Source organism: Pteropus medius, unplaced genomic scaffold (assembly GCF_902729225.1).
Source record: "Pteropus medius unplaced genomic scaffold, Ma_sr-lr_union100, whole genome shotgun sequence".
Taxonomy (NCBI): Eukaryota; Metazoa; Chordata; class Mammalia; order Chiroptera; family Pteropodidae; genus Pteropus; species Pteropus medius.
The window spans coordinates 6,295,370-6,320,740 of NW_024356336.1; the positions used below are offsets into that span (position 1 = coordinate 6,295,370).

Sequence of the window (25,371 nt, forward strand, 5' to 3'; positions counted from 1 at the left end):
ATGAATACATGGATTCTCATTTCCCTTTAAAGTAGGGTTTTGGATTTGTTCAGATAAATACTCAGAAGTGGGATAACTGGGTCCTTTGTCTCTTGTTATAGCCTTTGTTTTAAAGTCTATTATATCTGGTATAAGTATTGCTACCCCAGCTTTTTGTTTGTTTGTTTCTATTTTCATGAAACATCTTTTTTCATCCTTTTACTTTTCGTCTCTGTGTGTCTTTCAGTCTGAAGTGAATCTATTGGAGGCAGCATATGTAAGGGTCTTGTTTTCTTATCCATTTAGCCACTCTATATTTTGATCAGAGCATTTAATTCATTTACATTTAAAGTAATTGTTGATAGATATGTAGTTATCGCAATTTTATTATTCATATTTTAAATCTTTTTCTTCTTCTTAAAGAAGTCCCTCCAACATTTCCTGTAACGCTGGCTTGGTGTTAAGTAACTCCTCTAGCTTTTCTTTTCGGGAAGCTCTTTATCTGTCCTTCAATTCTAAATGGTAGCTTTGCTGGGTAGAGTAATCTTGGTTGTAGGTCCTTGCTTTTCATCACTTTGAATATTTTGTGCCAGTCCCCTCTGGCCTGCAAAGTGTCTGTTGAGAAATCAGCTGACATTGTTATGGGTGCTCCCTTGTAGGTAACTAATTGCTTTTCTCACTGCTTTTAAGATTCTCTCTTTGTCTTTAACCTTCACATCTTAATTATGATGTGTCTTGGTGTGGGCCTCTTTGGGTTCATCTTGTTGAGACTCTCTGCACTTCCTGGGCTTACGTCTATTTCCTTTGCCAGGTTAGGGAAATTTTCCATCATTATTTCTTCAAATAGGTTTTCAATTCCTTGCTCTCTCTCTTCTTCTGGTATCCCTATGATGTGAATGTTGTTACAATTGATGTTATCCCAGAGGATCCTTAAACTATTCTCATTTTTTTGGATTTTTTTTTTCTTGTTACTGTTCTGAATGGGTGTTTTCTGCTACCTTATCTTCTAAATCGCTGATTCAGTCCCTGCTTTATCTAATCTACTGTTGATCCCTCCTAAGGTATTCTTCATTTCAGTTATTATATTCTTCTTTCTGATTGGTTCTTTTTTATGTTTTCTACGTCCATTTTTATGTATTCTATATCTTCATTAAATTTCACACTGAGTTCATCTACTCTTCCTTTAAGTTCATTGGGCATCCTTATAACCAGTGTTTTGCACTCTGCATCTGGTAGTTTCCATGTCTCCATTTTGTTTAGTTCTTTTTCCAGAGTTTTGTCCTGTTCTTCCATTTGGAATATGTTTCTTAGTCTCCCCATTTTAGCTACCTTCTGTGTTTGTTTCTATGTATTAGGTAGAGCTGCTAGGTCTCCTGGTCTTAGTAGAGTTGCTTTATGTAGTAGGTGTCCTGTGGGACCCAGGGGTTCAGTCTCCCTGGTCACCTGAATCGGGTGCTTCAGGTGTGTCCCTTGTATGGGTTGTGAGTGCCCACCTGTTATAGTTGAGCCCTGGTTGCTTTTTGCACATTAATGGGAGGGATTGACCCTCAGGCTGATTGATTGTGAAGACTACACAGGGAGTGGCTGACTCTATGGGTTTGCTTTAGCAGGACTCTGATGCCTGGGTAGTCTGCCCTTTGGGTGTTTGTTCTCAGATGCAGCATTAGGTGGTGCTCCGTCTTGGTCTGAAGCCAGCCACGGGGCATGCTAGCCTTGAAGCCTCCTGGGAGGGGCCCCACCACAGCAAAGTTCAGCTGTAGCCTGTGCTCTGCCCGGGGCCACCTGGCAAGAGTCACAGCGCAATCTGCAGATGGTCACCACCTGTGCTGGGCTTGAAGGTGCCTTGAGAGGCTAAGCCACGAACCAATGCCAACTGCTGCTAGTGCCAGGCTTGGGGCTGCTCAGCAAGAGGTACAGGGTATGCTGAGGCCAGATACTGCTTGTTTGGGTTTTATGAACCTCTGAAAGATTTTGTAAAAGATTGGCCATTAGTATGTAAAAGCCACTGGAAGCGGCTTGGTTAGGCCTGCAAGTTAGATGGGGCAGAGTCTCAGGGAATTACCAGGGCAAGGTGACCAGTGTTAGCAAGGCTGATGGACACTCAGATATGACAGCTGCTTGCATCTGCATTGTGGGAGTGGAGAACGCTCAATAAGGAAACAATAGATTCCACCAGCACTTCTGTCTGGGAGAATACTGTCCCTTCAGCCCTCTCCCTGAAGCCAGACAACTCAGTTCCTCCTGGTATGTTCCTGGCACCTTTCAAGCTGCTGCCCTTGTGCTGGAGCTCAGTGTGAGTGAGTCCGTCAGCGAGTAAGTCTGGGTGGGGGACCTTTAAAAGAAATGTCTGCAACTCCAGCTGCCCTCCGTCTCATTCAGCCATAATCTCTGTTTTCATAGCCAGAAGTTGTGGAGACTTCTCTTCCTGGCACTGGAACCCTGGGCTGGGGAGCTCAGTGTGGGGCCGAGACCCCTTGCTCCTCTGGGGGGACCTTCACAGACAAGATATCCCTCCCAATTCTCTACCGCCACATGTGGCTCTGGGACCTGCCTGTTTTGCCTCTTTGCCCCACCTACCAGTCTCAAGGTAGCCTCTTAATATCTGTCCCTAGTTGTAAGACTTTTTGTTCAGGTAGACTTTATATGACTCCCAGTGATGGCTGTTCTGTAGTTTAATTGTAATTTTGACGTGGTTGTGAGAAGAGGCAAGCATAGTGTTTACCTCCTCTGCTATCTTGACCACCTCTCCAGTGATCTTTAAAGTGCTCCATCTCGTCTCCTTGAGAGCCCAACCCAGAACCAGGCTTTGTGATGGGGGCTTGGGGCTTCTGTTCTTCAGTGATATTAGGAATATTTCCAGCCCAGTCACTGAGAGCAGGTGAGTTCAGGTTCTGGCCACAAAACTTCATATCAGCTATGACCCTGCATATAAGGTGATGGCAGCATTAAATTTTATTTTTATTTTGAAATAACTTAGACTTATGGAAAAGTTGCAAATGTAGTACGGAGAGTTCTCATATACTCTTCACCTAACTTCCTCAAAATGTTAACATCTTACCTCACCAAAGAGCAATTATCAAAACCAGGAAATTAACGTTGTCAAACTACTATTAACTAAACTTCAAACTTTATTTGTATTTCCTGAGTTTTTCTATTAATGTCTTTTTTCTGCATTATAATCCAAAACAGGATTCTACATTACATTTAGTGATTTTCTATTTCCATAATTCCATCTAATCTTATTAAGGAAGGTCTGTCCTTTCTTCCCATTTATTTATTTCTTCAATTATTTACTTATATCAGCATGGACTCATGGGAATTTATTTTAGTTGATGGGTTGTAATCCAATACAGTGGCCATGGGATAACTTCCAATCCACTTTGATTTCACTCAGTGGCCTGGCTTTCATTTCCCATTTTGCCCAAGGCACTGTTACTCTATATTTTCTATAAGAACTTCAAGAACTCTTGGTGACCTCTGCTTCCTTCCTGAGATTAGGCCCAGGAAGCCCATTATTTTAGTTTGGGGACAAAAGTCCAGATTCTTAATGTGTCCTGCAAGGTACTGCATTTGGTCCCTGCCTGATTTTCTAGCTTCTTCTTTTTTTCTCATCCACTCTCTTATTCTCAGTGCTCCAGCCCCATGAAATCTTTTTCTATTTTTTGAATGCCACAAACTACCCCTTGCCTCATAGTCTTTGCCCTTGCGTTTCCCTCCGCTTAGAACACTGTTAGTCCCTCTTTTTTTTTTTCTTTTTTTTTTTGAGCTAAGCCATAGTGTCATTTTTGGTTAGTTATGATAAATTTAACACCTGAACCATCTCTAGCCTGAAATGTCCTTCAATGTAAAACAGCAGGCTCCCACCCAGCATGGCCAGCTTTGCCAGTTTTGTAAATTAGAATGACTTTCCTTCAAGTGGAAGATGTCAGCCCCGAAGAGCTGGACCTTTCTTCAGGTATAAACTGTGTCATCTTCTCTATGGAATTTAACCAAAGCATTGGGGAATCAGAAGGCAGCAGCTGTTCAAATGCAAGACGAATGTCTTATTAGGTGTCAAGTCATTTGACTTTAAAACTGGTAGGAGAATCAAGAAAATGACAGATGATGACAGCTAGGGAAAGTAAGTGAGCATTAAAGAGCAGCAGAATTGCCAGATGGGCTCCTGCCTGTGGCAGTGTTACATACTGATCAGTTGTTCTTCCTTTTCCAGCACCTTTGTGGAGAGATTCTGTATGTCTTGGTTGTTCTGAATTTCCCTCAAGTGTCTAAGGGAGGGTGACTTAATTATTTATGATAGTTGGATCTCAGTTTCCAGACACTAGTCATAGTTTGAAATGGCCCACACTTTAGTCATCTCTGCTTCCGCTTTAGTTTGGTACCATTAGCTCTATAATTTTGTAACCAGCAAAGGGTCAGTCCCTTGTCATGAGGTAGCATGTGTTAGCCCAGATATTGCCTTCATCTTATTCATTGTGGGGCCAGAGGAGAATAGTGGCATCATTGCTCTATGGATCTCGGTTACAAGGGGTGGGATGCCTCTAAGTCCACCTCCTCGGGTTCTATGTTTCTAATCTCAGTTTTAGTGGCAAGTTCTCACCCTTCTCCATTTCTGGTTCTGAGACCTAGTAGAAAGAGCCCGGGATGGAGTTAAAGGTCTTAGCTGCCTAGCAGAACCCTGAGCAGTCACCCTTCTCCATTTCTTGATGTCTGCAAGAGCTCAGATCACAGCAGGCATGCCCCGCATGTGGCATTGATGCAGGGCTTCCTTCTTCTGCCACTCTACCCACTAAGTGCCCCTCAACCAAACTTCTACCGGTCAATACCAATAGACATCATCTCCAGCTCTAACTCTAGGACCTCTCCCAGTTCCAAGGGTCTGAAGTTCTTAGGATTTACCCTGAGGCTTTCTTCAGTTTAGAGCTATAGAGTTTGGGAGCTTCAATCCATACCTTCTCTTGCATCCTACAGAAATCAGGGTGAAATGGCTCACACCTGCCGTGGCACCATCAACCTATCCACCTCGCACTTTGAAACAGAGGATTCTTGCAGTATCGTGCTGACCAGTGGCGCAAGGACCTACCATCTCAAGGCCAGCTCGGAGGTGGAGCGGCAGCAGTGGATCACCGCCCTGGAGCTGGCCAAGGCCAAGGCTGTCCGCATGATGAACAGCCATTCAGGTAGAGAGTGCTTGGTACTGGGTGTACATGCAGTGTTGTGGGTCTGGAGAGAGTGAGAATTGAAAGCATTTGTGGGGCAGTGGTGACCAAGAGACCCAGGCTAGTCCAGACCCACCCCGGAAGGTTGAGGTGTGTATTCGCCCTTCCCACTCAGCTTCATGCGTCCACAACAGTGAGATGCTTACGTGGCTGGCAGTTCTTGAGATGGGAATGTTTGTGGTGGGCAGGGTTGTGTGCCCATGTCTTTGGAAGAGTCTGGTTTATGGATTTGTGCAGACTCTTCAGATGCTGCAGTGGGTCAGCTCTAGAAGCAGCAGTCAGGGTTGGGAGTCCAGGATCGTAAACCCGTGCCTCAGGACAGACTTTCTTCTAGGTCCATTGTGGAGATTGAAAACCATTTAGCCAGAGCTGCTGCCTTTGCCACAGTGGGAGGCAAGCTCCAATATCCACGGTGTCCCAAGGGCACCATTCCATTTCCTGGTAAAGGAGGGTTTGGGGCCCATCGCAGACATGGTCAGTGCTCAGCAGGACCTGTGGTCTCAGTTTGGATGCCCATGGAAAGCCACTGTGGAGAATGATGTGGCTGGTGGTGTGGCTGAGCTCAGGACAACCCCGTTGGCTAAGTGTGGGAGCACTGCTGCTCAGGAAAGAACTAGTTTCCTCTTTCTAGCTTCTATTAAGCAAAATAAATGATAAATTACTTCATTTTCTAGGAACCTCCTGAAAAAATAATGTAGCATTTATTGGATTCAGCATCCTAGAACAGTTTTCCTGGGATGGCCAATGGGAGGAGTTTCTTCTGCAGCTCAGTGAAAGTGCTCGTTAACTCAGCTGGGCCGGGCTAGGGATTGCTCGCCTGGACTTCTTCTAGGAAAGGTTGGGATCCCTGAGGAATCAGCCTCTGGCTCACCGACTTCATTTCATGCTGCTTAGGCATGGTCAGAGGCTGGAGACTCAGCACATGTCTTTTGTTCCCAAGGGTAAGGATACAGGAACATTCTGGTACAACTCAAGGTAGCACATGCTTCGTGTCAGGGAGAAATGGTAGGATTCCTCTCCTTTTGGCTTGTTGAAGCACAAACGGATGAATGTATGTAAAGGGAACGCCTTTAGGCAGGTGCTGTGCTTTTTATAGAAGGATTAGGGCCACCCAATTTTTTCTTTAAAAATAGTGCTTGTGGTGGCCTTCTCTGCAAGGCAGTGTCCTCATCCCACAGTTCTCAAATTGACATTGGAGAGTTGTGGTCTGTAACTTTTTGCTTGGAGTAAGCTCTAGGTGTCCCTGAACAAGGGAAGGCTGCCTAGTGTGGTTCTCCCTGTCTGGCTGATGGCCACCAGCTGGGTCAGGGCCCAGACAGTACTCCGGGCAGACTCCTACAGGTCATCCTGGGGCCTATCTAGTCCATTGTCAACTGCAGACCATTTGTCATCTAGTAAGAAGCCTTCTTCCTTCCTTTGCTTACCTCTTGAAATCATCTGCTACTCTTCAGCTTTTCTACCACCCCCAGTCCAGTTACCACCCCCTCTTACCTGCACGTGTGGAACAGCCTCCTTACTGTCTTCCTGCCTGCAGTCAGTTCTCCAAACACCAGGCAGGAGGACATGTTAAAAAATGGAAATTAGATCACGTAAATGAAACAAAAAATAGAAAAACATAGAGAAAATCAATGAAACCAAAAGTTGGTATTTTTTTTTTTTAAAGATCAACAAAATTGGCAAACCTTTAGCTAGACTAACTAGGAAAAGAAAGAGAAGACTCAAATTATTAAAATCAGAAATGAAAATAGAGACATTACTACTGACTTTACAGAAATGAAAAGGATTGTTAAACAATACAGTGAACAAATGCACACCAACAAGTTAGATAACACTGAAATGGGCAAATTCCTAGAAATATACAAATTAACAAAACTAACTAAAGAAGAAGTAGAAAATCTTAGCAGACCTATGATAAGTAAAAAGATTGAATCAGTAATCAAAAATCTCTCCATCCACCCCCGCTCCCCACCTCCCATAAAAACAGGACCAGATAGCTTCACTGGTATATTCTACTAAACACTTAAAGAAGAGTTAACACCAGTCCTTCTCAAACTTTTCAAAAACAAACAAAAACAAAGAGGAGGAACTACTTCCTCACTTGTTCTATGAGGCTAGCCCTATACCAAAGACAAAGACCGCTTATGAAATAGATACAAAAGCACTCAACAAAATACTAGCAAACAATATCCAATAGCATATTAAAAGAATTATTTACCATGACCAAGTGGGATTTATACCAGGAATGTAAGGGTAGTTCTGCGTAAGAAAACCAGTCAATATAATATACTATATTGATTGAAGAAAAAAACCCCACACTATTATCTCAACTGATGCAGAAAAAGGATTTGACAAAATCCACACCCTTTCATGATAAAAACACTCAGAAAACTCAGATTGGAAGGTAACATCTTCAATATGATAAAGGGCATTTATGAAAAACTCAGAACTAACTCATGGGAAAAAACCTGAACATTTTACCCCTAAGATCAAGAACACAACAAGGAAGCCCACTTTTACTACAGCCACTCAACATTATATTGGAATTTCTAGACAAGCAATAAGATAAGAAAAAGAACAAAAGGAAAAATTGGAAAGGAAAAAGTAAAACTTCCTATTCGCAGACCACATGGTTCTAAATATAGAAAATCTCAAAGAATCCACCAGAAAATCTATTAATGCTAATAATCAAATTCAGCAAAGCTGAAGGTCATAAGATCAACAGATACCACTTGTATTTGTAGTATGTAGATATTAGCAGTGAACAACCCAAACAGGAAATGAAGAAAACAATTCTGTTTAAAAATAATAACAAAAAATAAAATACTGAGGAATAAATTTAACCAAAGAAATGATAGATTTGTTCACTGAACTAAAAAATATTACTGAAAGATATTGAAGACCTAAACAAGGAATGATATCCTGTGTTCGTGGATTGGAGGACTTAATATTATTAAGATGGCAGTACTGCCCAAACCAGTCTATAGATTCAGTGCAATCCCTATCAAAATTAAAATACCTTTTCTTTTCTTTTCTTTTTTTTTTTTAGAAATGGAAAAACATCTAAAATTCATATAGAATCAATCAATTTCAGGGAACCCAAAATAACCAAAAAATCTTGGGAAAAAAAAAAGAACAAAGAGAACTCTTTCTAATTTCAAAACTTACTATAAAGCTATAATAATCAAAATAGTATGGTACTGACATAAGGATAGACACATAGATCAATGGAATAGAATTGAGAGTCCAGAAATAAACCCACACAGCTATGGTCAGTTGAATTTCCCAAAGGAGAAAGTCTCTTTAACAAATGGTCCCGAGATGGATATTTGCATGCAAAAGTATGAAGTTGAACCCCTACCTCATACTGTATATCAAAACTAACTTAAAATGCATCAAAGACCTAAATATAAGGGCTAAAGCCATAAAGCTCATTGAATAAAAAAGCAGTAAATTTTTATAGCTTTGGATTTAGCAATGGTTTTTAGATATGACACCAAAAATATAAGCAATCAAAGAAAAAAGTCAGACTCGATCAGAACTTAAAACTTTTGTTCATCTAAGGACATCATCAAGATAAGGAAAAGACAACCCACAAAATGGGAGAGAATATTTGCAAATCATATTTTTGATGAGTCTAGACTAGTATCCAGAATATTAATTGACAAAGTACTTGAATAGACAAAGAAGATATAAAAATGGCCAATAAACACATGAAAAGATAATTAACATATTAGTCATTAAGGAAATGCAAACCTAAACCCTAGATACCACTTGATACCCATTAGGATGGCTATTATAAAAAATAAAACCCAACAACAATGGAAATTAACAAATGTTGACAAAGATGCAGAGGATTGGAGCCCTCATACATTGCAGGTGGGAATGTAAAATAGTGCAGCCACTGTGGAAAATATTTTAATGGTTCCTTAATAAGTGAATTATTTAATTGCCCGTGTGACCCCAGCAATTCCACTCCTGAGTATGTACTCAAGAGAATTGAAAACAAGTATTCAAACAAAAACTTGTACATGAATGTTCATAGCAGTACTATCTACAACAGCCAAAAGGTGGACACAGCTCAAATGTCCATCAGTGGATGAATAAATAAACAAATGTGGTATATCCATACCATGGAATATTATTCAGCAATGAAAGGGAATGAAGCACTAATACATGCTACAACATGGTAAACCTTGAAAACATGTTGAATGAAAGAAGCTAGACACCAAAGGCCACATATTGTATGATTCCATTTTATGAACTATTCAGAACAGGCAAATCCATAGAGACAGGAAGCATAGTAATTGATTCCCAGGAAGTGGGGAGAGGGAGAATGGGAAGTGACTGCCTAATGGGTATGTATTTTCTTCTGGGGGTGATGAAAATGTTGTGGAACTAGATAGAGGTGATGGTTGCCCAACATTGTGACTATGCTAACTATCACTGAATGGTCCACTTAAAAATGCTTAAAATGTTAAATTTTGTGTGTATTTTACTACACACACATGGAACAATCTCAGATGGCTTACCAGTGCTCTTGGGGTAAAATCGGAGCTACTCACCCTCTGTGGCAGCGGGCAGCCTCCTTCTCTCCCCTTTCCCCTCGCCCTCTGCTCAGCTTTTGCTTCAGGCCCTTTGTACTTGCTGGTACCTGCCTAGAACACTCTTGCTGATACCCATGACCCACCTAGCTCTCATCCTTCTGGTCTCAGCTTACGGTCACCGTAGAAGACCTTAAGCTGTCCCCTTCTCTCAAAAGACATTTCCATCAGAGCATCCTCGTTATTTTCTTCGCTGCCATCTGCCATTATTAATTGACCAACTTGTTTATTTACTTATTGTCCATGTCAATACAACTAAGTCCCTCGAAGGAAAAGAGATACTGTATGTCTTGTTTCCATGATGACCCCAGGCCCTGGCACTGAGCTTGGCACTGGGGTTGGTACCCATTGAGGAGGATCCTTTGGGGGCCAGCATGCATAACAGGCATGACATTATGACACCAGAATAGTCCTTGAATGGAAAGACTGTAGTGTCATGATTTCTTTCTATCTGTCACCACTGGAACAGATGAAGGAATTCGTGACATTTAGTCTGGAGAACAGAAAGCCAGGAAGAACCTGCTCATATTGGAAGTTTGAAGGGATCAGAGCATGTGAATGAGGATACAGACCTGTTTTCTGTGGCACTAAGAGACACAAGCAGAACTAGTAATGGAAGTAGTGAGACCAATTTCTGCTTAGTCTGAGAAACAAAACAGTGGATTCTGAGAGGGAGGAAGTGATATGGGACATAATGGGAGGTTCTAGCAGAGGGCGGGGCCGGGGGGCGGTCGGGTCCCAAGGGTCCTTCCAGGGCTTTGGTGCTGTCCTTCTAGGCTAATTTTGTTAGCTGTTTACTTTCCAAATTTGATGGAATGTTCTGTGGTCGCTGGGCCAAGGGTCAGGTCTGACTTTTGGCAAGTTGCGATGTCTCTCTGGTCTTCGGTCTCTTCGTCTGTAAAAAGAATGGTTGGCCAATCTTCTTCCATCTAGCTCTGGCCTTAGTCAAACCAATGAATGTTTCTGAACTCCATCTTTCCTGTTTCCATCTCTCCTGCTTGTCTGTTACGAGGACCACATGACAATATAGGTAGCCTTGTGGGTGCAACCAATTTCATTCATCCCAGCACGGCTGTCGGGAAGTGTGCTCCAGTGCTCGTAAATCATCCTGCCCACAGCTGGTGGCAGGTGGTGTGACAGAATCATCCTAAGGAGGTCAAGTACCCAGGGAGTTTGAAAGGCAAAGGAGAAAATGTTCTCACTGCCTCGAGATAACCTACTTCCAACATGTATCTCCCTAAAATGTGGTGCAGCAGCCCCAGAAGGCTGTGTCTGGGGGAAGGCAGCTCCCCTCCACTCCTGCTTGGGACATGCCACTAGTGGATACAGAGGGACAAGCCATGGTCATTATGGGGACAGGTGGGAATATCAGCAACTTCCAAAGGAATCAGGAGTCTGCGTGCTGGGACATTGGCCCTTTCTCTGCCGGCCCCGCCCCAGCTCTGGGTCCTCCTTGGAGCCCAGGATTCGGCAGCGCTCCTAGAGCCCTCCCCTCAGCTGTGCCCATCCTCCTCTGCTCACTTCAGTAGTGCTGTCCCCTTGGGCACCTGGAATTTGGCCTTTTGAGGTTTTCCAGTTTTATATCTGTGACCTTTGCTTGCCAGTTGCCTAAATGGGCAGAAGGAAGAAACACCTATTTCCAGGCCACAATAATTTTTATTATATATAAAAAAATTACCCCTAGTAGACCTCTGCACTATATGTGTTCTTGTACGTTAACCTTTCAGAGGGCACAAATGTCATTCATTCAACTCAAACTTCATTAGCAAGGCCTGGCAGCCCCCACAGAGGTTCAAGACCAGCCTCGTGTCTCCGGCCATGCTACCCTGAACAAGCCTGATCCTGTCTGATCTCGGAAGCTAAGCAGGGTCGGGCCTGGTTAGTATTTGGATGGGAGACCACCTAGGAAGACCAGGTGCTGTAGGCATAAAAAATAAGGGATTGTAAGCTGACAAGGTCCTTGCAACCTGTGAGGCTTGGTTGCCTTGACTAAAAAAAAAAGACCAGCCTCGTAGGGGCAGCCTTCTTCCTTCCTCCCTGAGGCCTCAGCAGGATCTGGGGATAGGGCCTCTACCTGGTCAGGGGCACAGAGCTGCTGAGTAAGGGTAGTGGATGGAAAGGCTGGACAGGCTCAGTGTCCAGAGCACAGAAGCCACCTGCCTGTCTCAGGAGGCCTGACTGCCGTGGGTCAGCAGCAGCAGGCCCCACACAGCAGAATGACCTGCTACTACCCAAGGTCTTTGCCTCGGATGGTTTGAACACTTGGGTTATTTGGACCTCTTTGAAAAGGTTAACAGCTGCCATTGGGCCCATCTCCAGGGAAAAGGGCAGATTTGCCTACAGCCCTTCAGGGGGAAACAAATTACTTACACATATTTCAGGTTATTATAAGGATTTGAAAGTAGTGAATCATCATGTTCTGTCAGATGCCCCATAATTCAATGACTTTTTCTCCAATCAATTTTGTATTCCTTCCAGTTTGTTAGGCGAAGGCTCTCACACTCCCTTCCAATTGTGTATTTGGGGGTAAGGATGATATATTTTTCTTGTATGAGTTTATTTGTTCTTAATTATTATGACCAAATATTAATATCATGTTGATCAGGCCCTGAGAAATCAGAAGTTCATAGCACTTGCAAAAGTGATATCAGATCATCATAATTGTTGAATCTTCTTTTCTACTGAGGTGGGAAGATTGTTCTTCAATTTTTTTTTTTATTTTTTATTTTTGTAAATCATCACTAAAAGTAATGGACTTTAGCCAAAAATTGGGCTGACTTTTCCAAGTGCATCAGGAGACACTCAGACTCCCCAAATCATGTTTTTTCACTTAATGCTTCCTCCATTCATGGTTCTTTTTTATGATCAGCAGTAGAAGGCTCATTTTCAGTCTGTGAAAGGCGATAAATATGAGGTTACTTGAAGACAGAATGTTCTTATATGCATAAAGTGCATGTGTCATGAAGGGACCTTGATTGGTATCCTTTTGTGTCCTGGGGTCTGAGCCAAGTGGGGAACTCAGAGAGAAACAGGCCCAGGCCTGGACCTGGCTTCGGTGGAGCTCACTGACTGGGGGTGAGAGTAGGCAGCCTGGGTGCCACTGGCCCATGCGGAAGGAGAGAAGAGCTCTCCCTGAGGTGGAATAAAAGGCCAAGGACACAAAGATGCCTGTCCCAGAACCCACCATGGGAAAAGGTTGCTGGCATCAGACTCCAGTGGCAGACCAGCCCAGGGCAGTACTCCTGAAAGCAGAGGGCAGAGAACATGGAACACTGGGTGGGTAGGCTGAGCCCCACTACTAAATGGTTATGCTTTCCACCCCACTCAGCATGTCGGGCCTGGGGAGTCTGGGAGCAGTGAGTACACACTATGGATAGCTGATGGCTGTGGACTCAGGTGATGTCCTAGGCAGCTGATCAGGGGACCTTCCTGCTGGGCTGGAGATTGGCAGGGACCAATGTCACCAGAGACGAGCTCACAGCGAAACCAAGCAGCCTTCCAAGACAATTCTTTCTATTTGCAGATTCTCAAGCCTTTTCTTATGGGTTATTAGAGAAATCCATGTGAGGAAGGGTGTGGAATTTTCTAATATTCTGATGAGGGGTCAGGACTGGGTGGTTGGTATTTAAGTAGCTTCTGAAATGTGGGTTTCGACTGTGAAAAGCTTTATTTGGTGTCTGCAGCTGCCATCTGGTGGCTGGATTGAGGCCCTTCTGAGGGCATGCTCGGCCTGGTACGGCTCCCTTGCATAGGCATTTTGCTCACTCATCTATCTGTCTTTTTAAGGTCCCTGTGGGGTCATACAAATGTGGCACCTTCACGGAGAAGAATGCAATCAGGAGAATGAGCTTCCATCTAGGCAGCCCCATCCCTTTGAGAGGGACAAGGGAATAAGGCCTAGGGCTGTACTCACCTCCACCGTTTGCCTCCCCATGCCACTCATTCATCCCAATTTTGGAATCTTGGTGCCCCTTCTGGGATTGCTCCCCACTATCTGAGCCCTCAGGTCCACCAGAGCCCTTGGCTGTGGAGCTTTTCCTTAAACCCTAGGCCTTGTCCCCTGGTCGGCACCCTCACATCTTCAGCCATGCCTTGCTACAGAGCACCTGGCCCCATGCCTCCTGACCTCACCAGGCCCTGTCCGTTTCCCCCACACAGCAAACCTCCAGACCCTAGGGCTCTGGCTTAGCGATCTGAAAGTCAGAGGCTGTCCCTTTTCTGGCCACTCCAGGAGCTGCCCTCCTAGTACCTTCCTAGGCCTGTCTGGCTCCTCCAGTAGCTGCCTTCTTTCTTATCCTTCCTTGCTTGGCCTGGCTCTGTGTCTGTCCCTCAGTCCCTCCCGGGGAGGGTCTTCCTCTGTCACCTAGTTGTCTAGCTTCTATCATACTCATATGTCCTCCACCTAACAGTGGGGCAACCCGGGAACCACACAGCCCTTGGCTTGAATCCAGGCTGTGTCACTTAGTAGCAGAGTCGCTTTGGCAAAGTCATTTGACAAAGTCATTTGACTACTCTGTGCCTCTGTTTCTTCACTCCAAAGTGTGTCCGATGATAAAGACCTCTTAGAGTTGTCAACAGGAGTAAATTAGATCATGTTGCAAACTGCTCAGCATGGTGACTTGAGTGTGGTGGCTGCTCAGTTGACAGCAGTGAGGCTGTTGCTCTTTTGGTGATGACCCTTCAGTTCTGCACATTCTGCCTCCAGGCAGAGTGGTAGCCAAGGTACACATGCCACACAGCCAAGTTCTGAGGTCCACCCCTCCCAGCTGTACAGAGCAGCACCCCCTCAAACCCAGGACTTTTGCCAGGCTGTCATCAAGGCCTGTCCCTGGTGTGGGTCCCTGCCAGCTTCCTATCCTATTTCCCAGTGGTTCTCGACATCCTTTCCACTCCGTAATATCTTCACCGTGGCTTCCTGCCTCCCAGCAAGGACTTTGCCCCCTCCTCACTCCATAGAACAGTTTTTTTCCCTTCCATTATTTTTTGGCCTGGACTTGGGAGACCCAGAAGTGAGCAGAGCTCCAGGACAAGTCCTCTAGTTCAGGCTCAAGGAGCAGGGAAGGGTCTCCTGGCAGCCATGGATGGGCTGCAGGTACCTAAAACTCTGAGGGGAACCCTCCTCTCTGAGAGGAAAAGCTGTGGTCCCAAGAGGGTGAGCTAAGCTCCATTCCATTTTTCTCGCTCTCTTCTCACCACTTGGCCCCAGATATGAGTGCTGTGATGGGAAGTGGGTAGCAGAGATGGATAATTAAAGCACAAATCTCAGGCCAGAGACTGAAAGAGGAAGCCCTCAGGGAACTGAAAAATACCAAGATATCACAGAGAGAAAGCATCTTGGGAAAGTGACCCCATAAAGTTGTTCATGAACTCCTGGGTTCACATGCAAGCTGCATGTACATGAATCAGATCCTAAACAGCATACTAAATAAAGACTTTGAGAACTGAACCAAAAGCTGCATGGACGCCCGGGTCCTCATGGCCACCGGCTGGCACACATGAGGAAGAGAAGGCACTGCGAAGCCTTTGGAAATGGAACTGACAGTGAAACCATGACCCAGAGAAGACTAGATTAATTGTCTGCTAAAATGAAAATTCAATTACCAACATCAGGAATGAATGAAGCAATTAACAACACAGATCTGCAGATAGAAAAGGATAAGGAAATACTACTACAAGCAACTCTAGCCCCAAATTTGACAACTTAGATAAAATAAATTAATTCCTCAAAAATCATAGAATCTAAAATGTACCCAAGACCAAATACATAACTCAAATAATCCTATAATTATTAAAGAAGCTGCATTCATAGTTTAAAATCTTCCAAATAAAGACATCTCCAGGCCCAAGTGATTTCACTGGTGAATTCTACCAAACATTTTAAAAAAGAATAAAATCCTTTCCACACAATCTCTTCCAGAAAATAGAAAGACAGGGAACACTCCTCAACTCATGCTAAGAAGACAACATTGCCCTGATACCAAACTGGACAAAGATAGTACAAGAAAAGAAAACTTCAGAACAATATCTCTCATGAACGTAGATGAAAAAACCCTCAACATATTATAGCAATTTGAATACTGCAATATAGAAATAGAATAATATATCATTATCAGGTGGGGTTCATACTAGTTCAAGATGGGTTCAATATTTGAAAATCAATCAATGGAATCACCATATTAATGGTCTAAATAAGAAAAACTACATGATCATAACAATTGATGCAGAAAAGCATTTGAAAAAATTTAGTATCATTTATGGTAAAAACTCTTAGCAAACTAGGAACTCTTCCACTTAAAGGGATTCTTCCACCTGATTAAGAGCATCTCAAAAAGCTGACATCATATTTAATGGTGAAAGACTGAATGTTCCCCTCCTAGGATCAGTAACAAGCCAAGGATGTCCATTCTCACAACCCATATTCATCCTCATACTAGAAGTCCTAACCAATATAATGAAGCAAGAAAAAGATATTAAAGTTATTCGTTTTAAAAGAAAGAAATAAAACTACCCCAATTTGCAAATGACATGATGGCTATGTAGAAGATCCTGAGAAATCTACACTTACTGTAAAGCTGAAGTAATTAAGACACTGTGATGTTAACGGAGGAACAGAAACATATAGAACAATAGAACAGAATAGAAAGTCTAGAAGTAAACACAAATACACCAAATTGATTTTTGACAAGGATGCCAAAGCAATTTAATGGAGGAAAGAGTCTTCTGAACAAATGATGCTGTAATAACTGGACATCTGTAGGCTAAAAAATGAACCTCAATCTAAGTGTCATGTGCTATACAAAAATTAATTCAAAATGGAGCATGAATTTAAAATGTAAAACTATAAAACTTTTAGAAGAAAATATACACTATCTTCAGGACCTAGGGCGAGGTGAGGAATTCGTAGACATAATATCTGAGACATGAAAAGCACATGAAAAGCACATTCCACAAAAGAAAAAAATTAATAAATTGGACTTCAAAGTTGAAAACTTTTGCATTGCAAAAGACCCTATTAAAAGGATGAACAGACAAAGTACAGACTGGGGGAAAATATTTGCCTACTACTTGTCTGACAGAGGACTAGTATCTATACTATATTAAAGAACTCTTCAAAATTCAGCAATAGAAAGACAAATAATGAATTATAAGATGTGAAAAAAACATGAACAGATATTTCACTGAAGAGAAGATACGGATGATAGATGAGCACATAAAAAAATATTATCATTGGCTATTAGAGAAATGCAAATTAAGATCTCTATGAGATATCACTACACCCTTATTAGAACAGCTAAAATAAAGAGTAGTGATAGTTCTAAATGCCAGCGAGGATCTATCGTACATTGCTGGTGGGAATATAAAATGGTACAGTCACTCTGAAAAACGATTTGGCGGTTTCAAACAAAACTAAACAGACAATTTCCATATGACCCAGCAATCACACCCCTGCACATTTATCCTAGAGAAACGGAAATTTACATTCGCACAAAAACGTGTACACAAATGTTCGTGGCAGTGTTATTTTTACTAGCAAGGTATTAGAAACTACTGCAATGTTCTTCAACAGGTAAATGATTGAATGAACGCTGCTACAGCCATACAGTGGAGTACTACTCAACAATAACAATTAATAGACAACTTGAATGAATCTCAAAGGCATTATGCTGAGTGAAAGAAGCCATTCTTTCAAAATTGCGCAATTCCCTTTACATGACATTCTGGAAAAGGCAAAAACTATAGTGGTGAAGAACAGATCAGTGGTTGCCAAGGGCGAGGGGTGGAAGGAGGGTGTGATACAAACTTATTGTATGAGGAAGCATTTGGGGGATGACGGAACTGCTCTATATCCTGATTGTGCAGGTATGTCATGAATCTATACATATGTTAAAATGCATGGAATTGTACAAAAAAGGTAAAATTTACTGTATATTAATTTGAAAATAAAATGCAATTTTGACTTATATGCCTTCTTTGGCTCTCTCTTGCCCTCCAGACCTGTTCAGCTTCCTCTCTCTTCATCGGCACACAGTCTTGCTGCCAGGCCAGCGTGCACGCTGAACCTCATGCCTGCAAACCCTCTTCCCTAGCACCCAGCCCCTTCCCACACTGTGCTTCCCCTTAGGTCTGCTTATCTTTCAAGGAGAGGCCATTCTGGAAACCCTCCCTGAGCCAGCCCCCTGCCTGGGCCAGATGCTTGCTTTCTGCCATGTGGCTCTGTCCCTTCTACATGATAGCTTAGAAGTTAGCATGAGTGTGGGCTGCCCAGAGCCTCAGATTCTCCATTTGTCAGTCCAGTGGAGCCTTCAATTATGTGCCTCTCAGAGTCCTTCCAATTCAAAGATTTCTTAGTGGGAGCCAGCCTGCTTGGGTTCAAACCATGGCTCTTGACTGACCGTGGGTAAGTTTTCTGTCTTTTGCCTCATTCCTCGGTAAAACAGGCTTAATAATAGAACCACCTCTTAGAAATGCTGTGAGGATTAACCTAGAGAATGCATAAAAAGGACTTAGCACCTGGCTTGGCAAATGCTCAAAGAAAGTTGGCTGTAATCATTGAAAATAGTCACCTTGGCAGCTTAAAAATAATACAGGTTCCCAGGTCTCCCTGCCCTGATAAAGCTGAATGAATGAGAATGGCACTGGGGGGAGTCACCTACTTTTAAAAAACAACAACAACAACAACAACAAAAAGTACCCCAAATCCTCCCTGTGTAAGATCGCCAGATTTAGCAAATAAAAATACAGGTGACCCAGTTTTACTTGAACCACAAATACACGACAAATAAAGTTTTAGTATAAGTGTGTCCCATGCAATAGTTGGGGCATACTAAAGTTAATTTATCATGTATCCGAAATTCAAATGTAAAGGGCGTCCTACATTTTATCTCACTGCATTTAACTCTATCCTAGGAGGCCTCGACACCCATGGGGCCTCTGCTCCAGACTCCCCGGTGGAGTCCAAAGTTGAACTTCCCCGTCAGAAAATAAACTAATCTTTCACTTGACACAGGGGGGAGCTAGAGGATGGTTTATTTGCTTTTTTGCTATTGAATTGGTATCTAAATAAGCAGTACTTGAGAGCCATTTTCAGATATTCAGGTCTGCCTCCCAGAGGGGTGCTGGGAGGTTTGAAGAACAGAATACAGAGCCAACTCCCTCTCTTTCTTGGGCCTCACTTCCAGGGCTACTCATTCAGCCCCTCAAGTGTTCCCTCTCTCCTGCCCTGCTCCCCCAGGCCGGCCTGCCCTCACATTGATGTCATAGCCCTATTCTGATATCACAGCACTTGGGATGACCCCAGGCAGCGCAGATTCTGCCCTTAGAGCAACCAAGGCCAGCATTTGTGCAGGGAGTGAGGGCGATTTGGGTGGCTGTTGGCCCTGGGGGCTGACCCAAAAGAACATCTGGGAAACCTGCCATCCACTGCTCCAAAATGAAGATCCTCTAAAAGGTAGGACTTCAAAGGCTTTCCTCCTATTCTTGTTGGTTGTGGTCCCCAGAGGTGGAAATAAGTTTCTGGGGAGTGTAGAGTTTTTCTGGCTCTGTAAATAGCTCTTGCGTTACCTGCCACCTTTGTGCCTCAGGATGCAAGTGGTCTGGAGAAACGATGATTTCTCCTTGGGCCACTCAACATTCTTCTCTTCCCTTTTGAAGGAGTGGCTTTCCAAATTGTGGAGTTTCTTACTTGTTGGGGGAGTTGTTCCTAAGTGCTTGGAGAATGCCTGCAAGTACCCAGCCATGGTGAGTTCTTCCGTGGCCACTTCCTCCATCCTCCTTAGAGGCTGGATGAGGACAGGGGTATTTTCTCCTCAGGGCAAAGGGAAAACAGCCACATTTTAACTGTTAACTCTCAGATCCCTTAGTCCTGAGGAAGAGAAGCCTCATCTGCCTAGCTTGTCAGAAGGTATAATGAAGTCTCTTGTGAGCTCATTAAGTTAGTAAAATATTGACTGGCACTGATTAAACAATACAATAACTTTCATCTAACTTTGATGGACATGAAGTCCCCTGGGGTGAGCGCATTAAAATTCTTAGGGAATGACCACCAGGATTCTGATCTGATGGTCAGAGAGTACCCATAACCCCTATTTTAAATAAGCGTTCCATACAGGGCAGGGCTCATGCCGGCCCCCTGTGGATCTCATTTTGAGAAACACAGTCTCAGATTCCTGGATTGCTTGCTGCAGTTAGCTTGTTTTCTCCATTTCTAAATTCCATGCTTTCTATGGAATGGGGGTTTAATTCTGTTCTACTGCCACCTATTTTTAAATGTGCTAGATCCAGGGAGACAAAAGGAATGGTGTAGGTTGTTCACCAGGTGCGCTCACCTGTCTTCCAGGTATAGATGCAGTTTCTTTTTCTACCTAAGAAGAGGGGTTGTGTTTGTATTGGGAGTGCTATACCCTTCACTTCTCAGAGACTCTCTCTTCATGGTCCTCATCTGAACTGAGAAAGTAGGGATATGGGTGTGAATTATTGGTCAGTGGTGGATAGTGGTGAAGGGCTGGCTTCTGTTTCTGTGATGGACTTGAGATGGACATCTAATGGTACCCAGAAGGGCCATTGCTCATCAATGGGTCAGTAGCTCAGGTGGGTATTCTCTGCCCACTTTGTGAATTCAGGCTTCCTTGAGAATGCTTCGGAACAAATAAATATATCTATGCCTAGTTTGGAGGAGAAGTCAGTTTCTGATTTGAAGTCTTTTGGATTAGGCAGTGTCCAGCATCCAGGGTTCAGGCCTGGAACCCCCTGTGGTCTTAGTGCTTTCCTCCATGCTTCTGGTCCAAGTGGGAGGCACGACGTGTCCTGGCCCTTAGTCCTTGGCCCTCAGATTGCAAGACAGAGGGGTTGATCTCACCCAAAACCTCCAAAAATGCATGTGGGTTAGCCTCTCGTCCCCTCAGGTCTTCTCTGCCCTGACTCACACTTGGGCCATCTCATTTTGTAAGATCGATAGAGGGGCAAGGGGAGTTAAGATTTCCCCTCAGGGATGCTAGGACAGGAAGCTGGGCTCTTTCCACATGGCCAAGCATGGGGAGGCCCTGACTGCCCATCCTGGTTTTGGGAGAGAGAAAAACTAATGCCCAATTTGAGAAATGAGGTTGTGGGGATTTTGTTAAAAATAAGGACAGCACTCTGCAGGTCAGCGTAGCATCCCGAGGGCTCGCTGCAGGTAAGGCCAGTCGCCTTTACTTTGCAGCTTCAGCAGAACCTCGAGTATAATTGTTGCTCAGGAAACGTGTCAGTTGAAAGAGGTGCAGGTAAAAGCCCTAGGTAGGACAGTAGGACTCAAGGATGCTGTAAAATCTGGGGATAGGATTTTTAGAAAATATTTTTATTGTTACCAAAAATTTAAGGCATAAACAGAAATGGACAGAAACGTCTCGGGAACCTGCACATACCTGTCACCCAGATATCAACTCAGTCTTGTCTCTACACCTCCACCTTTTCCCCCCAATCCTGTATCATTTTGAAGCCAATTGCAGACATCATGTCATTTTATTTGTCAGTATTTCAGGATGTATCTTTAAAAGATAAGGCTTCTTTTTTTTTTTAATTTAACATAACCAAAGTACTATTATCACATATAAAAAATTAACGGTGCATGGGAATGAGGCTTATTTAAAGGAAATAAGCCTGGTGTCTTAGAGGGTGTGAGGAACTAGAAAAGGGAATAGAGGGGCTGAGAAGTGGGGGCACACATGTGGTTCCAGCAGCAAAGGCTGGGCCTATACAGAATTTGAAGAAACAAAAGAGGAAGTTAGCGCCCCTCAGCTGGGAGATAATTCTTCTCAAAGAAGCAGGGATTGGCATGGAGCAGGAGATCATGGAAGGATGGAGACTTTTGATGACTTGGTCTTGCCAGGAGCAGGAGATCATGGAAGGATGGAGACTTTTGATGACTTGGTCTTGCCAGGTCAAGGGTAGGACATGAGTTAGAGTCAATTCTCAAGTACCCACATCAGCAAAGGCAAGGGTCACCAGAAAGGAACTTAGCAAAGTGATGGTATTTTATTCTGTAAGAGGTGTTGACAATTTGGATTTAGATGTGATCCTGTGACCCATACAGATGGCAGCGGCTTACCCCTGAGGGACCTATATAAATCAGTGCCAGCTGAAAGAGGCTCAGGGTAAATGGGTCACCAGCGAGTTTGAAGGTATGTGCTGAATTCAAGGAGATTGATGTTCAGTTCTCAGAAAAAGTAAGTTAGATTTTCACAATGAGGGTGATAGGTAGTGTTTGTTCTGACCTCGCCTCTTCCCATAGGACCCTCTGCCTGCCTGCTAAGCCCAAGAGTCAGCCCAGAGGTGGCTATTTCAGTAGAAAAATAGACATTCTGAAATGTTTTTTTTTTTTAATTGGGTTGGGTGTGTCCTTCATAAGAGGATTAGTAGAATCAATAGGTCAGTGTCATTTTATAAGAAAAAGTAGACAAAAAGGTCAGTATACACTTGATAGTTCTTACCATTAAGATGTGTTTTAGCATCAGTTTCCACCCAGGGCCATGACCTTGATTACTAATTGCTTCCTTTGCAACTAAAGGGCATAATAGCACTTTCCTTTGTAATTACCAGATTCAAAAGGCTTATGCTTTGTTGTCATTTAGATGTTAACCTGCTTGTGGATTTGTGGGCATGAGTACCAGGCTCTGATGCAGGTGAGGCTGTCACTCACTATGTCACTAGTTCCCCAGGCAGAGGGCCCTGGGGGCCAGATCAGAATGCCTGACCTAAACCCGAGGCAAGCGGGGCTTGCTATCTCCCTGGCTTCTTCCTGCATTTCATTTTGCTGGTTAGAGTTTTGATAAGGAGATAAACTTTGAAAGGTCAAGGATAGGTATTCTGGGCTATGGAACTGAAAGGCTAGGCTCTGTTGCACCCCACCCCCAACTCCAGGCAGTTGATGAGTCTCAGTGGCGGGGGCAGCGTGAAGGGGTGTGGCTTAGTAAAAGCAGCGCGAAATTTGGGATCCTGGCTTTGCTTGAGTCCCTTTGTGACTTTGGATGAAGAAGCCCTCAATCTTTCTTAAGCATCGGTTTCTCTGCTCATAGAGAGAAGAATAAAGTCTTTATCATGAGATGGCTGTGAGGATAAGTAGCAATAACAACAATAATACCAAAATAAAAGAATACAAAACAACTCTAGGTAAGAGAGAACCCCGTGGTGCAGCTGACAAGTGCCAGTCTTTAATGCCTCTCGCTGTCCCTGGCTCTTCAGCCTGAATTTCCTAGCTAATGACAGGTCTGTGTATGATGATCTCATGCATGCGGGGATGTCTCCTAACTGCACTGGAAACACCTTCAGAGATAGGAACTTATTTTTTAATTATTGTTTTGTCATGGTTTTCTATTCAGGGTCATTGGCGGCCGGAAACAAAAACCCACTCAACCTGTCTTAGGTAAAAGTAGGGGGTTATGTTCGAGGTGCCTCTTGGAGGGATGGGATATATCTGCAGCTGCTCCCTCTGACTCTTCCATTTCTGGTTCTCTCCCAGTGTCCTCTCCGTTTCCTTTCCTTCTGCAGACTGGCTTCTTTGTTCCTCTGTAACTTTGTTTTGCTGGTGAGCCTGACCTGCCCTGGCTGTGCCTGGCTTCAAGCTACTCTCTCTGTGCCCCAGTTTCATATTCATGGATGAGAGGTTCTGATGCAGCTTGGAGCAGGTACCCAGCCCTAGTCCCATCAGGCATGGCCAGAGGTAGGCAGAATCATGCCTGAGCGGTGACCTGAATGTGTCTAATGAGGGGACATAACATCCTGCCCCACTTTTAGCTCCTCCTGAAATGGAACTTCTTCTGCAGACCCTTCCCTGACCACCTCCAGCTTCCGTCCAGTGGCTGTGCACTCCCCGCTAGGAGCAGGGCAGGAAAGAGAACGGGAGGGCAGGCAGCAGCTGCATGGGCTCCTCACACTCTGCAGCCATCCAGCCAAGGCCAGGGAACTGTCGTGAGCTCAGACCCAGCTCTGGAGGGAGGCTAGGCCAGCAGGCAGGCATGACAGCCATGAATTGTAGAAAGGAGAAGATAAATCCCCTGGAGGCAGGGGTAGAAGCTTTTAGAGGCCCCTTACAGGCAGGCTGGGTTGCCAGTGAGGGCCTGTGAGCACCGGAAGAGCTGGGCCTAATGGAGGCCGGCTCTTGGCAGCACGGTGGCTGCCCCTGTCCACAAGAGGCACACCTGGGTACAGTGGCACCAGCAGCCTTCGGCGTGATTCTTGCACCTTGGGCCTATACGAGCTGCTGTTCTCCGGAGGAGGATCCATTGGGTGGGGTCAGGGCTGGCCTCCTCCCACTCAGTCAGCCTAAGTGGCTTCTCTTTTATTGTGTCTGGTGGTCTGTGGTGATGGAGCTTTAAAAAATGGGTTCCAATGCAAAGGTTTGAAACTATTGGTCCAGAGTTTTCACCTGAGATTGACATTGGTTCTTGAAACTGAGGCTGAGCCTAAGGGTAGCAAGAGCTTGGGGGGGGGCGGGGGGACCTGGCCATTTTCATGATCTCCCTGCTCCCCAGATTGCCCCTACCCTCCATACATGAGAGGAAGCCTGTGGAGGCAGCTTCCTAGAAGGGTGGAGGGCTTCATAGACCCTGGCCTGGGTTTGTCTTTGCCCAGATTCAGCTGAAGTGCTCTCCAGGGGCCACCACATCTGGGGGCCTTTCTCCTCCCATGAAAGGACAGAGGCTATGCCCGTACGGGAGCCCTCAGTGCCTGGACACAGAAGGAACATTCCGTCCGGCCCTCGGATGTTTCGTGTGCACAGTGCTACACACTTATGAGATACCTTTGTCCAGGTGAGAGTGAAGCTGGGCCACAGGCAACCCCAAGCCTGGAGAGCCAGGCCGAATGCATTCTGAGCCCTGGCTGCCCAGGCAGGAATTGGCGGCTCCTGCAGCCTTGGGCACTGCGCTCTGTAGAGCGAGAGGAAATCACCGTAGTGGGGTTGCATAGGAGCAGGATGGAGACTGCAAGTTGGGAGTCCAGTGGGCAGGTTCTGGTTTTCGATGACTGAGTGGTGGGTTTTCCCCTCCCACCAGCATCACCCCTTACATTTGCCTTTGGGAGACAGAAACACTCCACTGCTCAGAGATGGGGTAGCTCCATCTGAGGAATGAGATTTCTGTTTTAATGAGGTTCTTGAGTCACGGCCCGATGCCTGCCTTGCAAGAAATACTGCTGTGATGCCATTCTACATCTTCGTTCAGCATAAGAGGTGGGGAGACCAGACTGGCTCATGGGACATTTTGTCACTGATGAGGCAGCTCTGCATTTGCAGAGGGCTCCTCTTCATAGACGTTTTGTGAGCTCAACCAGAAGTGGGTCACCTCAGGGCTTGGCCACAGAAGTCCTTGGTCCCAGCCATCTTAGAGGTGGCTCTGGCAGCTCCAGGCGAGCTTATGACTGGTTAGGCCTGGCTTCGAGGCTATTGTGATGTCTGGCTTTCCCTTTCCTCAACTGAGTGCCATCCTCTGTTGTTTTTGCATCTCTGGGTCTCAGGTTCCTGTCTGCGGATGGGAAATAGCTAGAGCCCCCGGGCAGTTAGACAGCTGGCATAAGCCCTGTGTGCTGTGGAGTGTCACACACAC

General features: G+C 44.6%; 1 protein-coding gene and 1 pseudogene across 2 annotated transcripts in view; both read left to right on the forward strand.

Moving 5' to 3' along the window:
* OSBP2 (oxysterol binding protein 2) overlaps window positions 1-25,371 on the forward strand; it is a 160,712-nt gene that overhangs the window by 27,061 nt on the left and 108,280 nt on the right. For both annotated transcript variants that reach the window (XM_039861750.1, XM_039861751.1), the window contains exon 2: window positions 4,948-5,156. In XM_039861750.1, coding sequence (XP_039717684.1) covers window positions 4,948-5,156 — 209 coding nt within the window. The remainder of the gene's footprint in view (window positions 1-4,947; window positions 5,157-25,371) is intronic.
* Window positions 11,605-11,723, forward strand: LOC120602044 (uncharacterized; annotated as a pseudogene).